This window comes from Gigantopelta aegis, chromosome 12, assembly GCF_016097555.1.
Source record: "Gigantopelta aegis isolate Gae_Host chromosome 12, Gae_host_genome, whole genome shotgun sequence".
Lineage (NCBI taxonomy): Eukaryota > Metazoa > Mollusca > Gastropoda > Neomphalida > Peltospiridae > Gigantopelta > Gigantopelta aegis.
In genome coordinates, this window is record NC_054710.1 from 27,679,520 (window position 1) to 27,706,359 (window position 26,840).

At 37.1% G+C, this 26,840-nt stretch overlaps 1 protein-coding gene across 3 annotated transcripts in view; it reads left to right on the forward strand.

Moving 5' to 3' along the window:
- Positions 1 to 293: 293 nt before the first annotated feature.
- Positions 294 to 26,840, forward strand: part of LOC121386363 — a 33,808-nt gene continuing 7,261 nt past the window's right edge. The window contains exons 1-7 of one of the 3 annotated variants that reach the window (XM_041517245.1): positions 294 to 309; positions 1,216 to 1,309; positions 1,762 to 1,908; positions 4,347 to 4,448; positions 5,156 to 5,288; positions 13,985 to 14,079; positions 14,675 to 14,784. In XM_041517245.1, coding sequence (XP_041373179.1) covers positions 1,238 to 1,309; positions 1,762 to 1,908; positions 4,347 to 4,448; positions 5,156 to 5,288; positions 13,985 to 14,079; positions 14,675 to 14,686 — 561 coding nt within the window. In that variant the 5' untranslated portion in view covers positions 294 to 309; positions 1,216 to 1,237 and the 3' untranslated portion in view covers positions 14,687 to 14,784. Of the gene's footprint in view, positions 310 to 1,211; positions 1,310 to 1,761; positions 1,909 to 4,346; positions 4,449 to 5,155; positions 5,289 to 13,984; positions 14,080 to 14,674; positions 14,785 to 26,840 lie in introns of those variants that run through there. The other 2 variants (XM_041517246.1, XM_041517247.1) reach the window with 2 other exon arrangements.

Sequence of the window (26,840 nt, forward strand, 5' to 3'; positions counted from 1 at the left end):
TATATACGTCACTGTCTCCGGAGAAACAATGATATGATAGGATCTGCACCCCTCCAACCCCCCCCCCCCCCATAAAAGTGATCAGCTTCCTAAATGGGGGGGGGGGGGGGGCAGTGCCCTCCCCCAGATCTCATATCGCATACACAACATATGCTCATGATTCATAGATTTATGTTTACTCAGCAAATATTAGACTATGGGAATTTTTTTACTTATCACCAAATGTTGCCATTATGTCGGAAATAAAAGGAGCCGTGATATCCATTTCGCTGTATTAGCACACAAGATACTGAAGAAAACGTTATCCAGGTTAGCGAGTATGGTGTCCGTTTGAATTTAGTATCTCGCTATCACTGTCTGTCTGTCTGTCTGTCTCTGTCTGTCTGTCTGTCTGTCTCTCTCTCCCTCCCTCCCCCCCCTCTCTCTCTCTCTCTCCCCCCCCCCCCCCTCTCTCTCTCTCTCTCTCTCTCTGGTTCGGGAGCCCTGATACATCTTCTTACAATTTATCTTAAAGGGACATTCCTGAGTTTGCTGCAATGTTTAAGATGTTATCGACAAACAGAGACTTCTTAATGATTGTAATTACATATCAAATATATTTTTCTGCATAAAATATTAGTGACTGTATATTAAACGTGTTTCTGATCATTCTAATATTTGTACTAGGTTAAATTTGATTTTATTTCCTAAAATATTGTTTTTTCGTACGTACGAAATTATTTGAAGACAAAATCCAGTTTCAGCTTCTTAGAAATATTAAGACGACCAGAAACACATCGAATATACAAACACTGGTATTCTAAACAAGAAAATATATTTAATATGTAAGTTTAATCGTACAAACATTTTATAAGTCGGAAACATCCTACAATGCAACAAACTCGGGAACACATATTATCCTCAATTTTCTCGTAAACAATTCTTCATTTTGAGGGTGATGTATTTGGTGTGTATATCTATGTGGGCACTCGTGCATGTGTGTGTGTGCATACATACGTGCGTGCGTGCGCGCGCGTGTGTGTGAAAATGTCTTAGATACCATATCCCATAATGCAGTTGTGTTCAATTGTTCTTGTTTTTGTTGTTGTTGTTGTTGTTGTTTATCCGAACGGCAAAGTTCGTGATCAACACAATGCCACATGTTAAGGCTGCATTGTGGATCACATCACACCGATATTTGCGTAATGCTACGATAATCATGATTATACGATTCAGATATTCTGACGATTGACTGACTATGACGTTCGCTGCTTTGTTTTGTGTCCTGGCGTTGGCTTTTGGAGGATCTCTGGGATGTGATTCCACAGAGGTAGGTCAATTTCTCTCAAAATCTCGCGAATCAACATTTGACATTTTATGCAATCGCCAATGAATATCAACACATTCCATTTTAAAATTAAAAGCTACTGGTAGATTCTAGAGAAACTGAAGTTAAAGTTTAAAATTGATCATTGAAAAGTCAACTTTCAAATTAAGTCCATACGTACGTACGTACGTACGTACGTAAGTTCGTACCGCGTAAGTGGATTATAATAGCCAAATTGTCTTATATTTAATGAAATTTATATCCTAAACATAATTATTAATTTCTGTAACATTCCTTAGACTTTTACAATTCATTATCATTAACGAGTCGTCGTCGTCGTTGCCTACTGCTTTCAGTTCGGCAGTTGTACGATGTATTATGTCAAGGCATTAACCATGACATATTTTGAGATACAGTACTTATTTTGATGGGGGTTTTTGTTTTGTTTTACCCAGTGGAATTTTGTGACAGGCAATAACAATGGTAATAAAGTCCGCTTGACTGTCGGTCTCAATCGACGCAACATGATAATAATTCCTGACGAAGTGAAAGATCGTAAACGGTGCTCTGTGCGAACAATCAACCTGCATGACTTTGAAGAGGTAAGACATTTTTATTCTTGCCCACTGGACAGGGTTATCCAGCTTTTGCACGGTGCAAGAACAATCTGTCTGACCCTAGGGCTAGATAAATCTGTCCGACCCGAGGGTTAGACGATTTCTACATACGTGTGACGTCATAACTCATATCGTACGACCATTGTAGTCATAACTCATGGTTTTCAAAATTCTGTTTGCCATTTCACGTTGTATCATTATTTTAAAAATATTTAAACAAATTAATATTTTCAACTTTATATTTATTGGTAAGTTGTTACATATTTATGTCGTTGCATAAGGTGGACTATATTTTTTCCGCGTATGATTAAATGAATTTGCAGGTGAAATGCATACGATTCGTTCTACAATAAACAAACCGTAGCGTACAAAATTAATGTTTTGTTGCTGTAATTAAATGGGGAAGAAAACGAATCAAACACCGTTGTGAGATAAAGATAAGACAATTCCAACCCACGGGAAAAAATGTTTTTGTATGGCCCTCGGTAAACCTAGGCCCTCACAAAAAACATTTTGTCCCTCGGGTTGGAATAGCCTTATCTATACCTCACAACGGTGATATATTCTATTAGTATATAGTTTATAATAAACTTTATTACATACCTATTCAATCTTACTATAGTGATAAAGGCCTTTTGAAACCGTGCAATAAATTTATCCTGTATCGTACATATGTGCAATCTGGACCGGATCTTTTAAATGGGGAATTATCTTTTTCTTTTTACTGCAGTTAGTGCCTTTTATTTACTTACGTCATATATGATTTATAAAAGACGTCATATCGTATTTGAAACATTACACAAGGCTGCCGCAGAGAGTGATTCTTAAGAGTGTATACTACCAAATCAAATCCCAAAGACGACAATAGTAACATATGTGGCTAAAACTCCTACCTGCAACGTATCAACCGACATAAACGCCACGGATATAAGTACTACCACCCCTCACACTTAAAGTGAATCAGAAACAATTGGGGGTCAAGCTGCTCTTTTCTGAGATAACGGGTAGCGTCTATGACTACCCTAGTTCCGCACAAAATTCGAGTACTTTTTTTTACAGGTACCCCATACATTTTAAAGCACAAGGCTACTTGACACATTGGTACTAGATGAAATAAAATTGCTTTTTTTTTTACCCAGATGAAACTATTATTTTTTACAACCAAGACACTCACATTTATAACCAATCACAGGACTTGTGGTGTTCACATATCTATCAAAAGTTGGGTGCACCTCGAACTTTGACCCAGCCGGAAGTTATTTGGTTTAGTACTACCTATACTGATAACATATATTTTTCAAAAAGTGTCCAGCTATGTGTGTTTATGACAACCAGGATCTGGTGTATTCTGACATAAACTGACAACCTCACTGAAACTGTTGTTTCTACAGTGCAACCTAATATAATGTACACCTCAAAAAGCATATATATTGCATATAGTTTTGTACAAATGCAATATGTCATATTAAACAACAAAATATCTTAAAATAAAACTCCTGAAGATATTTACTTTCAGTTGGGTGTGTGTACTCAGGTATATATGTCGAGACAACAAAGATAGTCAGAGTACCTTCTACCCCTTTAAAGAATTCCATTAAAACACATGCACTTGATTGACCCCTAGATTATGAAGACCTTAACAGGCACATCAAAGAAATATCAGTATTACAAAAATACACTGTCTGAGGAAGGAAACACAAACATGACTGTACTTGTATGAAATAATGACTTAATGTCCTGAACATTAGTGTTGGGAGGAAATCCTGTATGATGGGTGTGGGTGTCTTCAAGTTACCAGGTGTGGAAATTTCAAATCCATCGGCCATGCTGATTTTCATAATGAACCATCAAAACCATTGGCAGCCACCAATATTCCTGACTATATTTTATTTATAGTCTACATATGTGCGATACAAACTAAATTGATCACACGGTTTCAAAATGTCTTTATCACTATAGTGACGTTGAATAGGTATGTAATAAAATGCAATACAATATGATACGAGATCAGTGAAGAATAGTCGTAGACTAGAACTGGCAATGATGGGGCAAACTATTTATATAACAATCGATGACGTTGAAACATGGCACAATGTATATACGTATTATAATTCGATAATTATTAGAATACATTTGGTAGAACTTTTGTATATTTGTATATTTTAGTACATTAATAACAGTCCCGTGTTTGATACAATGTTTGACATATTTGTCATTTTAAGGCTAAAATTATTTATAAACAAGTCTCTCTCCAGTATCAATTATTATTATTATTATTGTTGTTGTTATTATTATTATTATTATTATTATTATTATTATTATTATTATTATTATTATTATTATTATTATTATATGTTGTTGTTGTTGTTATTGTTTTTATTAATATTTATTATTATCATTATTGCTACACTGACACATTTCAGGGTTTGGTTGCCATAAAGGACCCAATAAAACGGTCCTGCTGGGTGAAACCTCTTGGGAAGACAGATACATATGAAAATGCAAAACAGGCTTTTAATAGTGGAGTATGTTTTTAATATTTTAATATTATGTTAGTGCAGAACCATCATCACCACCACCACCACCCCACCCCCTCAAAAAAAAGAAAAAAAAAGAAAAAAAAAACATTTTTAAAAATCTTGAGAAATGCATTATATGGAAAACTCAAGTTAAATTCGCTTCACCATATGATGACATCATTTGCTGACACGCACACACAGACACACACATACACACTCAAAACATGCTTATGTATTCTATGTCTACCAGCGACTGTCGTTATTAGTCTTCATATAACATACAATTCTGTCATCGAATTTGTATTATTTTGTAACAAAAACCAGTGAGAGAGAAGCAAGCTTCACTGTATCAAAATGGAAAATATTTTTTTTATTCTGACGTCATTTACAATTATACCGAAATACGTACGCGTTTTTTCGCTATCAACGTTTTTACCGTCAACTACAATGGAAGTTTTTAGCCATACTATTTTGTAACATCAATCTGTGAAAACAAACTGCCCGCTTGTCGGTGTTAAAACCGAGACTACTTCATTTTTCTGTATGACGAAGTTCGCGGATAGGACCAAACGGTATTGAAGAATAACGATTATCAGTAAGAACAAACTGAAACTTATGGTTTAATGGAAATGGATAAATAATAAAACAATCCCAAGAATATGGCTTTGAGTCTTGAACCGAATAGTAACTCGCTTCACTTTTCTTTGTTGAAGAATGACGTTATACAGACTACTGAAGATTGGTTGGTTCCTAAACGGGCTCTTGACAAAGACCAAGTGCTAAGAGAGGTCGGAAATCTGTTGGCCGATTTCTGCTCGGATTCGGAGGTCTACATGCTTACACGAGGTGAGAACGGATTTTCTCCGGGGTATCTATGTGGGTCGAGTGCTCCCTTGAGCTGATTGCGTCGCATGATCAAACCACCTCGGTGGATCAATTCAATTTTTTTTTCTCGTTGCAACCACTGTAGAAGCCCAAACCCCATTTTACTTTCCAATAATTTTCTACGTAGGAATATAATATATATATATATATCTATCTATCTATCTATCTATATAATCTATCTATCTAATCTATCGAATCTACATATGTAATATGTCTAATATATCTAATCCATCTATCTAATCTATATATCTAATCTATCTAATCTGTCTATCTAATATATCTAATCTATCTATATATCTATCTATCTATCTATCTATCTATCTATCTATCTAATCTATCAATCTGTCTAAATAATATATCTGATTAAATCTATCTAATGTATCTATCTAATACATCTAATCTGTGTATCTATTATATCTAATATATCTATCTAATCTATATCTATCTATCTATCTATCTATCTATGTAATATATCTAATATATCTAATCTATATATATATATTCTATCTATCTGTCTATCTATCTATCTATCTATCTATCTATGTAATATATCTAATATATCTAATATATCTATATATCTATCTATCTATCTATCTATCTATCTATCTATCTATCTATCTAACTCTATATATATATATATATATATATATATATATATCTAATCTATCGAATCTACATATGTAATATGTCTAATTTTACACACACACACACACACACACACACACACACACACACACACACACACACAGTCAAACTTCGATAACTCGATCTTGAAGGGGTCGAGGAAATAATTCGAGTTTCATAGAGTTCGAGTTTCCGAAATTAATATATAAGAGTTCAAATTTGAAACTGCATTGCAGCTGGTTGATTTCGCTTAATATTGTAAGAAGCATGCCCTTCGCTGCCTACATTTGAACTCTGGAAACGATGCATCCCTAGTTCAAAGGTGAATTAATATGTCAGTCACCTCACCCCTCGCCACCACATCTCATCTCATCCCATCCCACCCCGGCTGTTGGCATTGTCGACGCCTGAGCTACTTTAATTTTGCGTATATTGTAAAAGTAAGTAAATAAAACAAAAAAGATGACCCAGATGAATTTGAAATATATGCTTGGGCATATAGGCTACATCTATATATTGACAGAAAAAAACCCAACCGAAAAGAAAAAAGAAGGCATTTACATACATATACAAATAACAGAAAGTAACGTTGACGTATATTACAGGTGGCAAAACATGGCGGAACGTAACTAAAAAATAAAACACTGAATGACGAATAACACTATAAGTACATTTGTTTTACACAAAATTATTTACGCTTCGCACCTCTACTTTCTTTCTTCAATCTGGCCACCCACCCCCATTTCTGGGCCCTACGCAAGATTGCTTGGATAGCAAGAAAGCAGAACTTTTTTTAAACCGATCTGGCAAACCCCACGTTACCGGATCCTTCCCCAGATTGCTCGATCTGTGATGTATAACTTTTTGACGTAACTAAATGACTAGTAATTGATAAACATTAACTGATACATACATAGAAAAGCTAAACTTTAACACGATTCACGCCTTTGAGATCAAAAACAAACAGCGCTAACAATTATTACAAATGCTGTTTGAAGTTAACCAGACGTGTCTGTAATTAAGTATTACGTAGCGAGGCTCTCCACCACGGATGAGCACAGACTACCAACCACAGGATCATTTCGTTCCGCTTTATCGGCGATCTATTATTCTGTAATTATCACCTTAATCCTCGACAGCAAAGACCACCCGAGACAGGCGCGCTTCGCTTGACTGACATGATTGACTTGAACTTGAAGTTGAATAATTTTTTGTTCATCCTCATACATTCCTACTCGAGACAGCGCAGAATGCAGTTGTGTTTAGCAAACGTCGAGGTTTCTCTCCCAACCCTTGGGGCTTTGCTGCACGAGCTTGGCCGCTTGGCCAAGTATCGTGTTGAACACAATGGGAGCACGGCTATTGTCACCTTGTATTATGGTGACAATAAACAGAAGAGATCGGGAAGTAGGAGGAGACGTCGTCCCACGGCAGCTCAGGGGGGACCAAACCGGGCGGCTCAACCGCCAGGGGCGGTCCCTCCTGCTTCACAGAAGAAGACGAGACCGGCAGGGGCGGTTCAGGGGGAGCCAAAACCGGCAGCTCAACTGCCGGCGGCGGCCCCTTCTGCGTCGCCGTCCCTCACTACTCGGAAGCAGCAGACGCCAGGAGCGGCAAAGGGGGAGCCAAAGCTGTCGGCTAAACCGGCAGTGGCGGCCCCTCCCCCTGCAGCACCAACGCCGATGGAAATAGGAAAAGTGTCGTCCACACCAACCAATCCACTGGCGTCTCCACGAGTTGTTGCGACAGCGGTTGCAGAGCGTGAAGCCAAGAAGAGGAAGGTGTCGGTCCAGTACTTGTCCGACACACAGCCCACGACTTGGCAGATCGCACGCAACAAGCTTCCTGGACGGTACCGCAATTGTGTGAAGGGGGAGTTCACTGCGACCTCTCAGCTGCCAGGCCCCTTCGTCACCAAGAGCTGGAGACCAACACCAACTGGTCAAGGGCGGTACCAGTTCCAGTACGTCGAGGGAAGTCGTACCTACTACCTGACGTCGGAGCGGAACGGGATGTACCGGCAAGGCTTACTGAAATCAGACATGGATAATCCAATCGTCCATCAGATTATCAAGCTGATACTTCCGGAAGACTACTCAGCAATACTTCGGGGAGAGTGCTACATCGACCTGCCTCACTTCTTCCCGAAGTTCCGAGCCGATCATCCCATCAACTCGCCATGAGTTCCGCTGCGTACCCTCTCCTAGGACATTTTTGGCCGCAGTTCAAAATTTTATGATTTTTTTTTTCTTTTTTTTTTTTCTTTGTAAACAGTCCGACGCAGTTTATTTTGGCAGCCCGTCTAAATTGCTCAAATCACCTTAAAACCTTTTCGGTCGAGCACTCTAATTTTATTGTTTGGACTTAAATTTTTGTAGCACATTTTGGTCTTCGGTCTTTGACCTAACTACTAAATTCATATTCCAAATTCCGCCCACCACAAAATTCCCCCCCCCCCCCCCCGGCCCGGACCATATAGCTCGAACTTTAAACTTTTAGATCTTCGTTCAAAATTTTATGTCAAAAATATTATTAAATAGTCCGATCCTCTCTTCTTTCTCTGATTTATTTTTGAACTGTCCTTCTAAAATGCTCCAAATTATATAAATATTCGGCCGAGCAGTCAATTCCCACTATTTAATTTTTAGATGTAAATTTACAAAAATTATCCCCTTAATTTTGTTCTGTCCCGGAGCAAGTCACTGGCTATCCAGAGACAGGCCCCCGAACGGACATGTTCGAAACTCTAGTGGTATATGAGGATGTTAAAATTATTCGCACTCGCACTCATCCTCATATACCACTAGAGTTTCGAGAATGTCCGTCCCAGGGCCTGTCTCTAGATAGCCAGTGACTCCAGGACAGAACAAAATTAATGGGACAATTTTGATATTTACATCCAAAAATGAAATAGTGGACCTTTAAAATTTTGATGCGCATCTCTAATTAATATAATTAATAAAAAAAAGGCATTATTACTCTGTTGCCAAAAGGAAACAAACCCCGTGATGTTCTAAAAAAAACTGGAGACCAATATCTTTACTAAATACCACTTATGAAATTATTTCTGGCTGTATAGCCAACAGAATAACACAATCTATAGACAAATTAATTCATGAAAATCAAAAGGGTTCCCTAGCAGGCAGGTTATTATATGACCTGATGCATTACACTAGTGAAAATAATATTCCGGCACTGCTTTTGTTAGTAGATTTTGAGAAAGCGTTTGATTCAGTATCTTGGGGATTTATTAACAAAACCTTAATAGTTTTTTTAACTATGGCAAGGACATTATAAAATGGGTCAATACATTAAATAAGGACTGTATGTTAACTGTAATTCAAAATGGTGTTTTTACTAAAAAAAATCCAGAAGGGAGGGGATGTAGACAGGGAGACCCAATAGCAACATATCTTTTTATATTGTGCGCTGAGATCATGGGACATTTATTTAGAAAGGAGGAGTCAATTAAAGGAATAGTAATAGAAAAAAGAGAATATAAAATAATGCAGTATGCAGACGATACAGCTATAACACTCGATGGGACAGAAGCTTCACTAAGGAACACATTAAATTTAATAGATCAATTTTCTAAATTCTCAGGATTGAAAACAAATATTGAAAAAAACTATTGCTATTTGGATCGGATCAAATTCAAATACTACTCATACCCTATGTACAGATAAAAACTTAAAAGGGTCACAAAAGAATTTTACCTTCTTGGGAATTAAATTTAGTGTCCAGTTAAATCAAATTGTACAATTAAATTATACTGACAAAATTGAAGAGATTTCAAAGTAACTGAATACCTGGTCTAAACGTCATCTTACTATGCTGGGTAGAATTACCGTTGTCAAATCCTTGGCTCTATCTAAACTTGTTCACCTTATTCTCAGTATCCCCAATCCAGATAATGCCATAATAAAAAGCAATCAACACGATATTTTATTCATATATTTGGAAGAGTTCAATAGATCGAATTTCTCGGAATTCGCTAATGCAGGATATAGAAAATGGTGGTTTAAAAATGGTAAACTTAGAATAATTCATGAATTCCTAATGGACATGATTCATTATGGTATCATATCCTTAGATGTCACCTCCCAAACAAAAATATTTTATTTACTAATATAGGAGATGATTACCATAAACTGTGTGGGAAACCAATTACAAATATGTTCTGGAAACAGGTATTCAATATACTAGCATTATTCAAAAAGAAAGTGGAACTTAACGAACATGATGTAAATTCCGAACCACTGTGGTTCAACTCCCTAATTAAAATTGGTAACAAAGGTGTTTATTACCAGAATTGGAATATAATAGGTATAACAAACGTACATGATATGTATGATCCAGATGGCAACTTATTTAAATATGATGGATTTTGTGAATTTTATGGCTTTCATCCACCATTTGCTGCATTTGAAGGGCTAAAGGCTGCAATATTACATACATGGCCATTTTTATCCACCAAACCACTTTCAGCTGACTTCTATTTTGGCCTAAGTATATAAATACCATAATATAAAACAAACAGGGGTCAAAACATATATATAACACCTATATAAAGTCGTCTTTTTCTCCACCAAAAAATATATCTAAATGGGAAAGAGAGTTAAATTTTGAACAAGAATACAATTGGTGGAAAAGTATCAACAGCAGTGTGTTCAGTATATCTTAAGGATACCAAATTAAGTTGGTTCCAATATAGAATAATCCAAAGAATTCTCCCTACAAACAAGTTTCTCTATAATATTAGAGTGATAAGCAGCACAAAGTGTAGCTTCTGTAATGCGTATATTGAAACGTATACGCATTTTTTTTTATTGTGTACACGTCCAAAATTTAATTAAACAAGTCTAACAATGGATAAAAGAAGCTGCAGACATTGTAGTTATCTTCTCTCGTACCAGTTTTCTTCTTGGCCACTCAAAGAACAATATCATAATTGCCATTATTGCTATTTTGACAAATCAATTTATATATAGTTCAAACTTTCTGAAGAAATCACTAGATATTAAAATATTAAAAATTCATATACATTATTATTATATATTAGAAAAAAAAATGTATTCCAATAAAATCAAATATAACGAATTTATTAAAAGATGGAGTGTATACCATAAGTTGTTTGAATAAATATCCACCACTGACAGTATCGAAGTATTTATTACCATATATACATGTGTAAAAAAATTTGAGTGTTTAGTACTGAGTAAGGTTCAATGACGTGTTGGCAAGAGGTTTGTTGTTTCATTTTATATTATATTAATTCTGATCTGTGTATGTATATATAAAAAGATATATATATATACTGCGTTAAAATGTGACCAAAAATGAAAATAAAAAAACTTCAAATAATATTAATACAAAAAAAAAATTCAAAAAAAAAATCTACTCATTAAAGTTGGTCGCTAGATTAGATCGGGCGGTCAAAAAGAAATTAAATAGATAGATAACTAGTTTAACGTACAGTCCAAAAATAAATAGGAGAAAGAAGAGAGGATCGGGCTATTTAATAATAATAAAAAAGAAGAAGTAACTTCGACATAAAATTTTGAATGGAGGTCTAAAAGTTTAAAGTCCGATCTATATGTCCCGAGAAAGGTTGACGTCTACAGCGAGCTGATGAGGGATCCGGCGGCCAAGTTCGGGACTTCGTCCTGCCTGTCCAATATAGCTGGGATGACGTGGTGGTAGCCGGCGCCGATGATAGCCTTGAGGATCCTGTGGATGGTCTGGCTATCCATCTCTCGTAACAGGATCGCTTGTCGGAAGCAGTCTCGGCGCCAGTGGGTCACAACGAGTCCCGACTAGCCGTCCTTGGTCCGGAGGTGGTGCAGCTCGAAGTGGGTACCATCCTGCAAGTCCATGCTTGGTTGAGGAACTTCCCCATCAGCTTGCCAGAGTCTGTGGTGTCCCCTGCACGCAATGCCGGAACGTTGGCTTGATCTTCATAACTTGAAGCTTCCATGCGTCTTCCGGCTGGGCTGGAGGAGTGTGGGGGGGGGGGGGGGGGGGGGGTTGACGTCCTCTTCTGCTGGATCGGTGGGGCCGGCGACGCAGAAGGACCCGCCGCTGGCGGTTGAGCCGCCAACTTTGGATCCCCCCGAGCCTTCCCTGGCGCACGTCTCCTCCCCACTCTTCTTCTAGTCTTCTTTACCGAGTCGCCATACACTAAGGTCACGGTCGCCCGTGACCCCGTGTACGCGACTCGGTACTCCTATAATCCTCCGAAGGAAGCTATCATCCCCCCCCCACCTGGTAAGTCAAGAGCGTAAATCACAGCGTCTTGTCTCATCGTGAGCTCGAGTCGAAGTGACATGATTGAGAGAGACAGTTTGATCAATTCACACGCATCGAGTTTTAGAGATGCATACTCTATTATATATTTATGGTGGGACCAAAGAATTAGGTCGAGAGATCGAGTTTATCGAGGTTTCGGTTTGAGTTCCCAAAATCGTTATTACTAGTTTGTACAGTAACTCGGCCGGGACCGTCGCTTCAGATCCAGAGATCGAAGTTTGACTGTGTGTGTGTGTGTGTGTGTGTGTGTGTGTGTGTGTGTGTGTGTGTGTATCTTATCTATTTATCTATCTCTCTTATATATCTCTCTATCTATATATCTTATCTAATCTATCTAATTTGTCTAATCTATGTATGTATCTATCTATCTATCTATCTATCTATCTATCTATTTCTATATCTCTATCTTATTTATCTCTCTACATTGCCTGTCTTACCTATCTTATCTAATCTATCTATTTTATCTAATATATCTATCTAATCTATCAATCTAATCAATCTATCTTATCTATGTATTCTATCTATCTATCTATGTATGTATCTATCTATTTATCTATCTAATATATCTATCTAGTATATCTGTCTAACTAATATATCTAGATAGATCTATCTATCTATCTATAGTATGTATATTTTATTCACGAATTGTTTTTGCGTATACAGTAATCTAATCTATCTAATCTATCTATCTAATCTATGAATATAATCTATCTTATCTATGTATTCTATCTAATCTATCTATCTATCTATCTATCTATATATATATATATATCTATCGACCTATCTATCGATCTGACTATCTATCTAATCTATCTATCTATCTATGTATCTATCTATCTAATTATCTATCTTATCTATGTATTCTATCTAATCTATCTATCTATCTATCTATCTATCTATCTATCTATATATCTATCTATCTTTCTTTCTATCTATCTAGTCTATCTACATATCTGTCTAGTCTATCTTCATATCTGTCTGTCTGTCTAGTCTATCTATCTATTTGTTTATCTACTCTAGCTATATATCTATCTAAATGTGTAGCTATCTCTCTATCTCTCTCTGTCTAGTCTTTCTGTCTAGTCTAGTCTAGTTGCTATGGGTGCGTACTAAGGAAAGCCGCATTAAGGGCTAATTATTTTACTGATCGTGACCGCGAATAACGTTACAAAAATGCTTGGACACAGTAGTGGCCAAAATGTAGGTATATATAATACAAAATATACTAGCACTTGGCCTCAAATAAATTGCAATAAACGCTGACTTTTATCTGTAATACACCCAGCATATAAGACCTGGACAGCGTGTTTCAACCTTAATTGGATATAAGCACAAACATAAGTTGAAATGAATCAATGTCGCTTATCTATCTTTACCAATCGTCGGGCTCATCGTCAAGGAAACATCAAACTTGTTTAATATTGACGACAGGCAGATGGTCAACCTGACAACAAGTCTGGCTATAAGTGTTCAGCAGCATTGCGTATTTCATTCAGTTTTGAGGCAGACCGATGTTGACACACTTGTCTTCGGGCCGGCGATTCGGCGTTTGCTGCTAATGGTTGCCTGTCATCGCCTAGTGTGAACTTGTCTTTAGCGTTGAATGTGCTCAGGTGTTGTTAATGAATTATTCCGGGGGTTTTTTCCAAACTTTGCAGGTCTCAACCTTAGTACCTAGTCTAGTATGCGTCTAGTATGCGACACATATTTTGTTATATTTCCAGATACACCGTCCACAAACCTACCAGCGAAAAACAAGAGAGAAGATTGTGACTTCATTTGCTTTGGTTGTCTTGTTCGTGCAAATCCCTTGGCTAACGTGAGTAATATTAATGATAAAACTACAGCAACTACTAGCACTACTTCTACTACTATTACTACTACTACTACCACTACATTACCCCACCACCACCACCACCACCACCACTACTACTACTACTACTACTACCACAACTACTACTACTACTACTACCACTACATTACCCCACCACCACTACTACACTACTACTACTACTACTACTACTACTACTACTACAACTATTACTCTACTACTACTACTTCTGCTGCTGCTGCTGCTGCTACTGCTACTACTACTACTACTACTACTACTGCTGCTGCTACTGCTACTACTGCTACTACTGCTACTGCTACAAGCTACTGCTACTGCTACTGCTACTAGTACTACTACCACTACTACTACTGCTGCTACTACTATTACTACTACTACTACTACTACTACTACTACTACTACTACTACTGCTGCTGCTGCTGATGCTACTACTACTACTACTACTACTACTACTACTACTGCTACTAATACGGCCGCCGCTGCTGCTACTACTACTGTTAATACTGCTGCTTCCACTACTATTGTTATAATATATTTGATATTGTTTCTTTCTCTCTTTTTTCAGAACCTAGAGTGAATCAATGAGGTGAAGAGGAGTTACGAAATGAAAACAAAATTAAGCGTCATGCCGTTATAATTTAAGTTAGCAAGTAATAAAAGAGTTCTGAACAGCAATAACCTAGCGACTTGTTGTTTGTCGACAATATAAGTACCACTAATTGCAATGAGACTTACATCATCGTTGAAAATAACGTCACAAAATACACAGTGCTTCATTTAGCCAGTTGTATTTCGTCAAACGTTTGCAAACTATTTTTATTGGTTCTCAAACTGGTAACTTGGCTTAATTTGTAGCATAATAAACAGTCTAACAAGCGATAATTTACATTTTATTTTTCTTGATTAACGACACCACTAGAGCAGACTGATTTATTGATCTTCGACTATTCGATGTCAAACATTTGGTAATTTCCGATTCGTAGTCTTAGAGGAAACCAGCTACATTTTTCCATTAGCAGTGAGGAATCATTTCAAGCGGTATCGAAGAGAAGGGAACACCAAGTTGTACCTATGATAGGCGTCCGTTTCACGACACGACGTGACGTGCCTTATTGTTTTAAATAACTAAGAACATTGACAGGTGGTCTGTACTGAGGGACATCCCTGAGTTTGCTGCATTGTAAGATTCTTTCGATTAATAAAATATTTCTACGAGTAAACTTACATATTAAATATATTTTCTTGCTTAGAATATCAGTATCTGTATATTCAATGTGTTTATGGTCGTCTTAATATTTGTAAGCAGCCCAAATTGGATTTTGTCTTCAAATAATTTCGTACTTACAAAAATCTATATATATTTAGGAAATAAAATTAAATTTAACCTAGTACAAATATTAGAACGATCATAAATACGTTTAATATACAGCCATTGATATTTTATGCAGAACAATACCTTTGATATGTAATTACACTCGTTAAAAAGTATTTGTTAGTCAATAACATCTTAAACATTGCAGCAAACTCAGGAATGTTCCTTCAAAAGCCACTAACCTAGAAATGAAAGATGATAATAAGTATTATGTATGGCAGTCTCTCTCCCCCCCCCCCCCCCCCTTACCAGAAACACACACAGAATCAAAATTGTATATCATCGCATCTAAACAGAAACAGTTAATAATAACCATCTTTTAACACTGGGTTTTCGGGAGATTTCAATGCTGTGAGTGCACGCGTGCACCTCCAACACCAATATTTCTAATCCGCGCATACGTACTGACGTTTATTAAGATTTTTGGTCGATGAAAACCCATGCCGTGTTCAGGCCGAGACCGCGCGAAACAATTTATTGTTTCCATCATCTTCTATCATATCACAACGTTAGACATACCCCCCCCCCCCCCCTCCCCCACACACAAACCCAATCACAACCCCAAAGCCCAGTCTAACGAGCGACCGCGATCGTCCCCCACCCCCGGAACATGCATCTGTTGTCTTGCTTATTTTGATGTCAGCTTATTTTCGTGTGTTCCCACATGTATAGAAATGTACAACCCCTGCACGTGCTGTAACCTCACTGTGGTGCAGGGGTGTAACATTCTCTTTGAGAATGGCCAATACAGCACAAATTGAAATTTTGAGTAAAAGTCAGTATCTATCTGTGATATTTGTATTTTTGCACAGTTCTTTACACTGTTTTCATTTAAATCTTGAATTTTTATATTGATGTTGATCATCACCTTATTTGTTTGCATTACCATAGTTTGACACCCAATGGCCGATGTGGTTTTCGTGCTGGCGTGTCGTTAAGCATTCATTCATTCAACAAATGTACAATATCACAGGCCGTTGTTACAGGAAACTAAGTTACATCTCTATCTGTGAATAAAGTTTTAATTTGATACATAGCCTAGGTGTGACTTGATTCGTGGTACACAAACGTTAGTATTTTCCCACTAATATGAAATGCACTTCTGTACGTCTTTGAGTTAATTTTAACCGCAGTATTTTGATATTTTCTTTTTTAAGTTCTACGGCGAGAAACATAAATAGAATAACCAATAGGTTTGCGTTTGAGGTACTTAAAAGATATCTCCAAATGTTTGATAGAGAAAAGAACCTTTCGATCTGGTACAATAATATGACGTGTCAATCGATACAGTAGCTATTAAGGAGCTTTTCAATTATAGATAATTGTATTACATTATATGTCCTATAATGTAGTGATTTAAAATTGAAATATAACAACAACACAAAAATAGACAACACAATATACATGTTTTGTGTACACGTTCAGTTCTCCATGACACATTCCACCCCACCCTCACCCCACCGGCGCTATTCAACTGCAATATTTAGATTCTGAAGTTTACACACACACACACACACACACTTGATACTAGTCTAACGGTCACCTCTATATAAGGCCACCTGTTCATAACAGCCACCATAAATCCCGCCCAATTTAGTTTACCTGTATATAACAATCACCTATCTTTTGAGGCCAGCGGTCACTACTTTTGACCAAAATGGATGGTTGAACCTGCTATAGCGGCCACAACATTGAAATAACCACTATTTTTTTTGTCCAAAATGGACAGTTGAACTTGCCATAATGGTCGCAAGAAATACACGTTTTGACCTGTTCCAGTCACAAAATAACGTTATTGTTTTATTTAAGTTCTAACAAAACAGGTACATGCCCCAGTTCATTATTAATCGCAATTGCATCTTTTATCTGGATGTCAATCATTTGATTTGCAAGGCAACATTTTATTGGTTGAAGAAAGGCGTGCATTCAAATCGCGCATTTATTCGACTAGTCAACACTGACAGGTAGTGTATTCCAAGGTGTGTGATTGCTTCTACTCAGGCAAGCAGTTCCGGCAGTCTGCCATATGTGTTCAGCCAATACACACTGGCAAACTGGCCTTTTTGTTAAAGCATTATAAGTATCCATCATATGTGGGCATGTGGAATAGAACAAGTACACCCGAGGTGGAGGGAATTTCACAACCGAAGGTGTACTTTTTCCATCCCACAAGTCTTTTCCCCTTATGCATTCGTTAAATAAATCATTATTTTGCACGAACAGACAAAGATGGCTGAACAAGTTTTTTTATATTATTTGACCATTTTATCATAAATAAACTACAATATCATATTTGCCGTGTTTGTTAACAAGATAGCCTTTATAATGAATGTTATAATAACAAAATATTAATTTTAAAATGTGTCTAATGACTTCACGTCACCATCTCATTAAAGGGACATTCCTGAGTTTGCTGCATTGTAAGATGTTTCCGACTAATAAAACATTTCTACGATTAAACTTAGATATTAAATATAATTTCTTGTTTAGAATATCAGTGTCTGTATAAATAATTTCGTATGTACGGAAAAAAATGTTTTGGAAATAAAATGAAATTTAAACTAGTACAATAAACACGTTTAATATACAGCCCCTAATAGTTTATGCAGAAAAATGTATTTTGATATATAATTACAATTGTTGAAATGTTTCTGTTAGTCGATAACATCTTTAAAATTGCAGCAAACTCAGGAATGTCCCTTTAATATGATGTCATATATTACCAACGACGTAATGGTAAACGAAAGCGCGTGATACCCCATGTGGGATGTAACTTTCTTACATGGCTTTCTTTCATGAGATAGCTCTTTCCTATATACCATAGGATGAGATAAAATCATTTCTTACCCTGCAACATTTTGCATGTCGTGCATTACTAGTAATTTAGGTAGTACTATACCAAATAACTTCCAGCTGGGTAAAAGTTCCATGTGCACCGAACTTTTGATAGAGAAGTTGACACTACAAGTCCTGTGATTGGTGATAAATGTGAGTGTGTTGGTAGTATAAAAAATAGCTTCATCTGGACAAAAACAAATGTCAAGCTTCATCCCCATTTTTTCTGATTCACGTTAAGAGTGAGGGGTGGTAGTATTTATATCGGTGGTGTTTATGTCGATTGATACGCTGCAAGTAGGAGGTTTAGCCACACACGTTACTATTGTCGTCCATGGGATTTGATTTGATAGTATACACCCTATAATAGGTAACATAATGGAGAGTTACTCGGACATTCCACTTTACGTAAATAATAGAGTGAATAAAGAATATAGCCTTAAGCCTTGAACCGAATCGTAACTTCCTTCACTTTTTCTTTGTTGAAGAATGACGTTATACAGACTGCTGAAGATTGGTCGTTTCCTAAACGGGCTCTTAACAAAGACCAAGTGAAATGAGAGGTCGGAAATCTGTTGGCCGATTTCTGCTCGGATTCGGAGGTCTACATGCTTAAACGAGGTAAGTAAGTAGAGTGCTCCTTGACCTGCTTGCATCGCGTGATCGAATCAACTGCGTGGATCCATTCAACTGATCGTTTTTTTCTCGTTGCAACCGGTGCACCACAACTTGTCAATCTAACGTTTGTAGTACCCAAACTCCATTTCCAATAATTTTGTACATACGAATATATATATCTATGGCTATTTATTTTACAGTTCGTGACCGCAAATAACGTTACAAAAATGCTTGGACACAGTATTGACCCAAATATAGGTATATAAAGTATAAAATATACTAGCACTTGGCCTCAGATGAATTGCAATAAACGCTAATTTATTTTATCGCTAATACACCAGCATATAAGACCAGAATAGCGTGTTTGAAACTTAATTGGATATAAGCACGAACATAAGTTGAAATGAATGAATGTCGCGTATCCAACTTTACCAATCGTCGGGCTCATCGTCAAGGAAAATCAAACATGTTTAATATTGACGACAGGCAGACGACCAACCTGGCGACAAGTCTGGCGATTAGTGATCGTCAGCATTACGTATTTCATTCAGTTTTGAGGCAGATGGATGTTGGCGCAGTTGTTTTCGGGCCGGCGATTCGGCGTGTGCCGCTAATCGCTACCTGTAATCGCCTAGTGTGAGCTTGTCTTTAGCGTCGAATGTGCTTAGGTGTTGTTACAGAATTATTCTGGGTGTTTTTTTCTAAACTGTGTAGGTGTCAACCTTAGTACCTAGTCTAGTAAGCGTCTAGTATGCGACACATATTTTGTTATATTTCCAGATACACAGTCCACAAACCTACTAGCGAAGAACAAAAGACAAGAATGTACACGCTATTGCCTTGTTTGTCTTGTTCGTGGAAATCCCTTGGGCAACGTGAGTAATATCAATTGTTCTACTATTACTACAACTACTACTGCTGCTACTACTGCTGCTGCTACTGCTACTGCCGTTGCTACTACGACGACTACTACTACTACTACTACTACTACTGTTATTATTATTATTGCTATTACTACTACTACTGCTATTACTACTACTACTACTACTGCTATTACTACTACTACTACTACCACTACGAATACACTACCACCACCAATACTACTATTACTACTACTACTACCACCACCACCACAACCACTACCACTATTACTACTACTGGTAATACTGCTAATGCTACTGGTACTACTGGTACTACTACTACTACTACTACTACTACTACTACTACTACTACTACCAATGTGGCTATTACTACTACTATTTCTACAACTATCACTATTACTACCACACCATCAACATATACTACTACTACTACTACAACAATTACTACTACTATCACTACAATTACATTTGTTTGTCTATTACTGCTACTACTACTACTACTGCTACTACTACTACTACTACTACTACTACTACTACTACCACTACGAATACACTACCACCACCACTACTACTACTACTATCACCACCACAACCACTACCACTACCACTACTACTACTACTACTACTACTACTACTACTACTACTACTACTACTACTACTACTACTACTACTTCTACTATTACTACTACTGCTACTGCCACTACCACTACTACTATTACTACTACTACTTCTACTACTACTACTGCTACTACTACTACTACTACTACTACTACTACTACTACTACTACTACTACTACTACTACTACTACTACTACTCCTGCCACTAATACCACCGCCGCTGCTACTACTGTTAATACTGCTACTTCTACTACTATTGTTATAATATATTTGATATTGTTTCTTTCTCTCTCTCTTTCCAGAACCAGGAGTGAATCAGTGAGGTGAAGAGGAGTTACGAAAGGAAAAAAAAAATAAGCGTCATGCCGTTATAATTTAAGTTAGCAAGTAATAAAAGAGTTCTGAACAGCAATAACCTAGCGACTTGTTGTTTGTCGACAATATAAGTTCAACTGTTTGCAATGAGACTTACATCATCGTTGAAAATAACTTATTTTCCTGCTTATATCCAATTAAGTTTCAAGCACATTGTCTTGGACACACATCTCAGCTATGTGGGTTGTTTGTCTAGGACATGGGGTTAATTGTTATTTGTTAGTGAAAGAGAAGAGGGTGTAGTGGTCTTACACCTACTCATTAAGTTGTTAAAACACGCCGGGAGCCGGTACCGGACTGCGAAACCAGTACCTACAGTTCTTATGTCCGATGGCTTAACCACGACACCACCGATGCCGGTGTTTTGCTTGTGTTATTTACGTCCTTCGCGCAAAACTATGGGAGACAACTCTCGTTTCGAAAATTATTTGCCGAAGTTACTTATGGATATGTCCGACTCCAACGAACACATTCGAAATATTGAATTATTTATCTTTTTCAAACATTTAAGAATTGAACGTTATATTTTTCACGTTCATGCGATGATAAACACCAAAACCGTTTTACACACTGTATGAATGGCGTAGCGCTTTAGCGCGAAGCCGTTCATACATAAGTGGATAAAACGGTTTATCATCGTATGAACGTCAAAAATGTAACCTTCAATTCTTGTAATTCCAAATGCATTAGTATTGCCATTATACAAAAGTATATTAAAAAAAACCCACAATCGAACAATGTTCCACAACGATTTACAACTGTATCAATACACAACTAAGGGAATTCCCTTAGAAAGTTACATTCGTTTTTTCCCGTCAAATCTCCGATTCATTATAATGATTTACATAAGGTTTTATAAATTTTAATTTTCTGAATCAAATGTGGATAAAACGTTATAACATTTTAAATAATAGAACATCAACTGATAACGCAAACCGTTTTGTTTTTTTCGAAAATATCAAACGGTAATTAATTAAGAATTGAACGATCTATATACTTAAATGGAAGATCTGTTGTAAAATGGTTAGTGTATGAATTGTGAACTAATTAACATAACGGAAAGCGTCAAATTATTTAGAAGATTCATCTGCTATATTAAAATTGCAGTTGTCAAAAACTGAATTGGTCAAAAATTAATGTGAATACTGACTTCAAAGGGATACAGTGGTTTCAGTGTTACTGTGTGTATGGATTTCAGAGGACGTTCGTGATTGTGTGCTATTATTCTCGGAAAGAACAGGTCACGTAATCGTGCATTTGTCTTCGTGCGTGTAAGTTGTCGATTTGGTGTGTTTGTCTGCTATAACGTCTAATAGAAGATTCGTTGTTGTGGCCTGTCATATACATTATGTGCCTTAGTTAAAAACCAGAGTCGTTTAAAGCCTGAATTGTCACCTTCACTCACAGTGCAGACGAAATTGGGATCAAAATAGAAACGATGGAATCCTCGGGGATTCCCTTGTTTACCGAAAAAGTGCAGTTTGCACGTTCATGGAAGAATGAACATGTTTGTTTTTTTAGATCACGTAATAGCATTTTAACCAATCAAGACGCCTATTACAAAACAGTAATTATAAAATGGAATTATATTTCAATAGTTAGAGAAAGCAAGTACGACTACCCTACAATTTCCTTATCAAACGGTTGTAAAGTCAATGGTATTATTTAAAAATCACCGAGAGTCAGTTGCAAAGTTGCCAGAGTTTGGTGAATTAGGCCCCAGTTTCCTTGGTGTCCAGGAATAATTATAATAATATATTAAATATAAAAATAATATTATCAGTCTTTGTGTAACATTTTACTAATTTCTTGTATATAATAATTCAACTTCATACAGGCATTTGTTATGACCAAACGTCAAAAACCAACATCACGGAAATCACGTCATTCAATGACACTACATAATCATGCAAAATTACCTATAGGTCCGGTGCGGTCCGGAATCCTGTATAATGTTCCATGGGGACGGATTTAAGGGGAACATAGTGGTCTGATGATCAGGTTGATTGTCGAGATTATAGGTGTCCTTTTTCCTCCATTCATACATTTTGAATGTACATGCGTAGCTTTTCCATTCTGGACTTTGGATTTGGACATGTAATTTCCGTATGTCACGCAGACAGTTGGTGTGTTTCAAATTCCAGGTGTTCAAAATGTGCTGCAAATCATTTGAGTGAATGAATGAATGTTTAACGACACCCCGGCACGAAAAATACATCGGCTATTGGATGTCAAACTATGGAGAAAGCAAAACACATTTGGTGAATAAAGGAACTAACTCTCTCTCTCTCTCTCTCTCTCTCTCTCTCTCTCTCTCTCTCTCTCTCTCTCTCTCTCTCTCTCTCTCTCTCTCTCTCTCTCTCTCTCTCTCTCCGTGTGTATGTGTGTGTGTGTGTGTATGTGTGTGTCATAAAGTTTATAGTAACTGGATTCCTATCTTTCAACCAACTCCGAAAAATCATGCTTGCATTTTATGGGCCACAATATTGACGTATGTGTCAGTGACCATTAGTACTAAACCAAATAACTTCCGGCTGGGACAAAGTTCCAGGTGCACCGAACTTTTGATAGAGAAGTTAACACCAGAAGTCATGTGATTGGTGATAAATGTGAGTGTGTTCGTTGTAAAATCTGGGCAGGTAGAGGTTGAAGTACTGATATTTATAGGTTATAGTTTGGTTGATATATTGCATTTTGTGTTTTTAAAGACATACGGTAACATGGTCGCCTATAGGAGTTTATTTGCTATAGATTAACCATTAACCTCTCATACATATAACTCAGTTGGTTGAGATGTTTGCTCCGGATAACGTTAAAGTGTGTTTTGTGTGTTTTTGTTTAACGACGGCACTAGACCACATTAATTAATCACCAGTATTGCATGCCAAACATTGGGTAATTTCTGACTGGTAGTCTTGGAAAGAAAAACCCCGCTACATTGTGCCACTAGCAGCAAGGGGACCCTTTGAAAAGAGAAGAACACATGCCACATGTGATATATCACTTGTGTGGCACTGGTTGGGACGGAGAAAAACCAAATCACAGAATGTGTTCACCTAGGACGTTTCACCCTGTAACCAATGCACTTCTTGTTAGCACTCTTTTCATTGTGCAAGATCCCGCCTCTCTTCGAATAGCATGCGTGAACTTTTATTAAATAAAAGCACGAAAATAAATCAATATGTGTGCTGTATTGTATATTTTCTGTTTGTCATAAGGTGCATTTTGTGTTGCTACATACACCATGGCAAAATTGGTAGCTAAAAGCTACATTTATACTTCACCCATGACTCTTGTCGGCGAGTATTTGACTGGCCCAGCTTGTTCTGAATGTGCAACGCCTTATGACATGACCGGTCCTGACCTAACACATTTTGCTCTGGCCTCTGTGGTGTAGTGGTAGGGCCATCGTGCATTAAGGCTTGTTACTACAACAAACTTAACCATTTTAAAATCACATCTCTGTTCTATCGAAGTCAAGAGGATGTTTAAGCAATGTCAGTTCTGATACAATGAATCAATATGAAGATAGCTGCCATTTACCAGAACGATATATACTTTCTTGGTCAGGATGGCTGCCACTACCAAGACAGGTTGGACATATCTAAACTTGTGCAAGACAGACACGTTTTGCATTTGTGATTAACGAATCATCAGTGAATTTATTGCATACCTATTCAGTCTTACTATAGTGATAAAGACATTATGAAACCGTGTGATAAATTTATTTTGTATCGCACATATGTGCGATCTGGACCGGAACTTTTTAATGGGGAATTCCCTTTTTATTTTTACTGCAGTTAGCGCCTTTTGTTTACTGACGTCATATATGATTTACAAATTACGTCACATCGTATTTGAAACATTACATAAGGCTGCCGCGGAGTATGACTCTTAACGTTAATGAACGGAGTTTTGATCTTAGATTTAAGAAAGTGTATTTATGACGTTAAATTAAAAAACAATTTGTAAAACATAAAAGAAGGTATGCAATAAATACAGAACCTCACATACGTTGTTTTCGCTTCCTATTTATTGCACAAGTTTATTTTGCGCAAGTATATACCACTCGACCGCTATGCTGTCTCGTGGTATATACATTCTTGCGCAGAATAAACTCGTGCAATTAATAGGAAGCGAAAACAACATATGTGAAGTTCTGTATTTATATATCAGACGTTCGTGAAATGTTAGCACATCTTGCCTCAACAGTTATGTCCAGCTTATCGTTGGGGCGATTCGCAATCTGATTAAAATTAGCTCTACTGGTCTACCGGTATATCCACGTGACATTTCATCTACCCCTGCGCGTGCTGTAACCTCATCGTAGTGCAGGGGTGTAACATTCTCTTTGAGAATGGCTAATACAGCACAACATTGAAATTTTGAGTAAAAGTCGGTATCTATCTGTGATGTTTGTATTTTTGCACAGTTCTTTACACTGTTTTTTTTTTAATCTTGAATTTTTATATTGATGTTGATCATCACTTTATTTGTTTGCATTACCATAGTTTAACACCCAATAGCCGATGTATTTTTCATGCTGGGGTGTCGTTAAACATTCATTCATTCATTCATTCCTTCATTCATTTCATCTATAAATAATAATTTAAATATCGACCAATTACACTTCGCCTTTTATATCGTTATTCGGGAGCATACAAATTCTAAAAATATCGGGCGAGACAATTTATGCAATGGGCGAACTTGTTGGTATATTTCAATATTAAAAAACAGGGGGAAAAGTGCAGTAATAAAATCTAAATTGTATACTAGTATAAACAGATTTTATGGCTATACATCACGGGGTTTTTTTTCGTTTTGAAACGAATTTTATATAACATTTTATATTGAAATTAGTTTCAGGCATACTTCGTAATTCACCCGAATCATTTCGTATACCCTCGGCAGTATGTTTTCAAATTATGTTCAAATCACTGGCATATTTTTGCAAGTGAGGTTTTGATTGGTCAAATGAAAGGTCAACTGGACATGACCGCCAACGGGGTGCTGTTAGATCCACAGGCAATAATAATTAACCAGAGGAGCTAATTTTAATTAGACTGGGGCGATTCGTTGCCCATGGTAAATCATTCACTCGATACGCGGTCTGTCTAGAATCGATCCCCGCCAGTTGGACTATTGGGCTGTTTCTCGTTCCAGCCAGTGCACCACGACTGGTATATCAAAGGCCGTGGTATATGTCATCATGTCTGTGGGATAGTGCATATAAAATATCGTTTGCTATTAGTGGAAAATGTCGGGGTTTCCTCTCTAAGACTATATTTTAGAATGACCTGTTTGGGTTATTTTTTGAACGTATGGTGTTGTCGTAAACACAGAAGCAGTTAGCTTGTTGTTCAACAGACAAACACTTGGACGTAGCACCTCCAGAAACCAAGTCCGTGTATCTATTTCACCCGAAAGATAATACATGAACACCTTCTTGGTTTAATCTTCATTTGTTATTAGAGTAAATCAATCATTAATAAAAAAAATACTTGATATATTTTTTTCTTTCCCAAAACAAATAAACCCTGAATTAATACATCCGGCATATAAGACTATTTTCCATTGGTTAATTTTCGTGTTAATTCGGACGATTGATTTACGCTGTCATGGACAACCAGGATTTAACACGACGACAATATTTTGTGCACTTGTTCGAATTTGCTGTCACTGATATGTTGTGTTTTCGTTAGTGTCTTAATTCCGCGTTCTCCGTTATGTTTAAATTCTGATACAAAAAAGATAAAGTTTGTTGTGTATAAAAACACCGCTAGACCACATTGATTAATTATTCATCGGCTGTTGGATGTTAAACGTGTGATAATTTTGAACAAGTATAATGAGGAAACCCGCTACATTTTGTTTCATCAGGTCAGGTCAGGTCACAGGGCTTAACGTGCACTTTCAGAGCAAGCTGCTGTAGCGCACGTCTGTCATGGGTGCAGGTGTCGACTTTCGCTGGCTCCTTCGCCCAGGAGAGGAAAGGGGTTGGGTGGGTGGAAGGGACAAGGGACCTCCGGTGC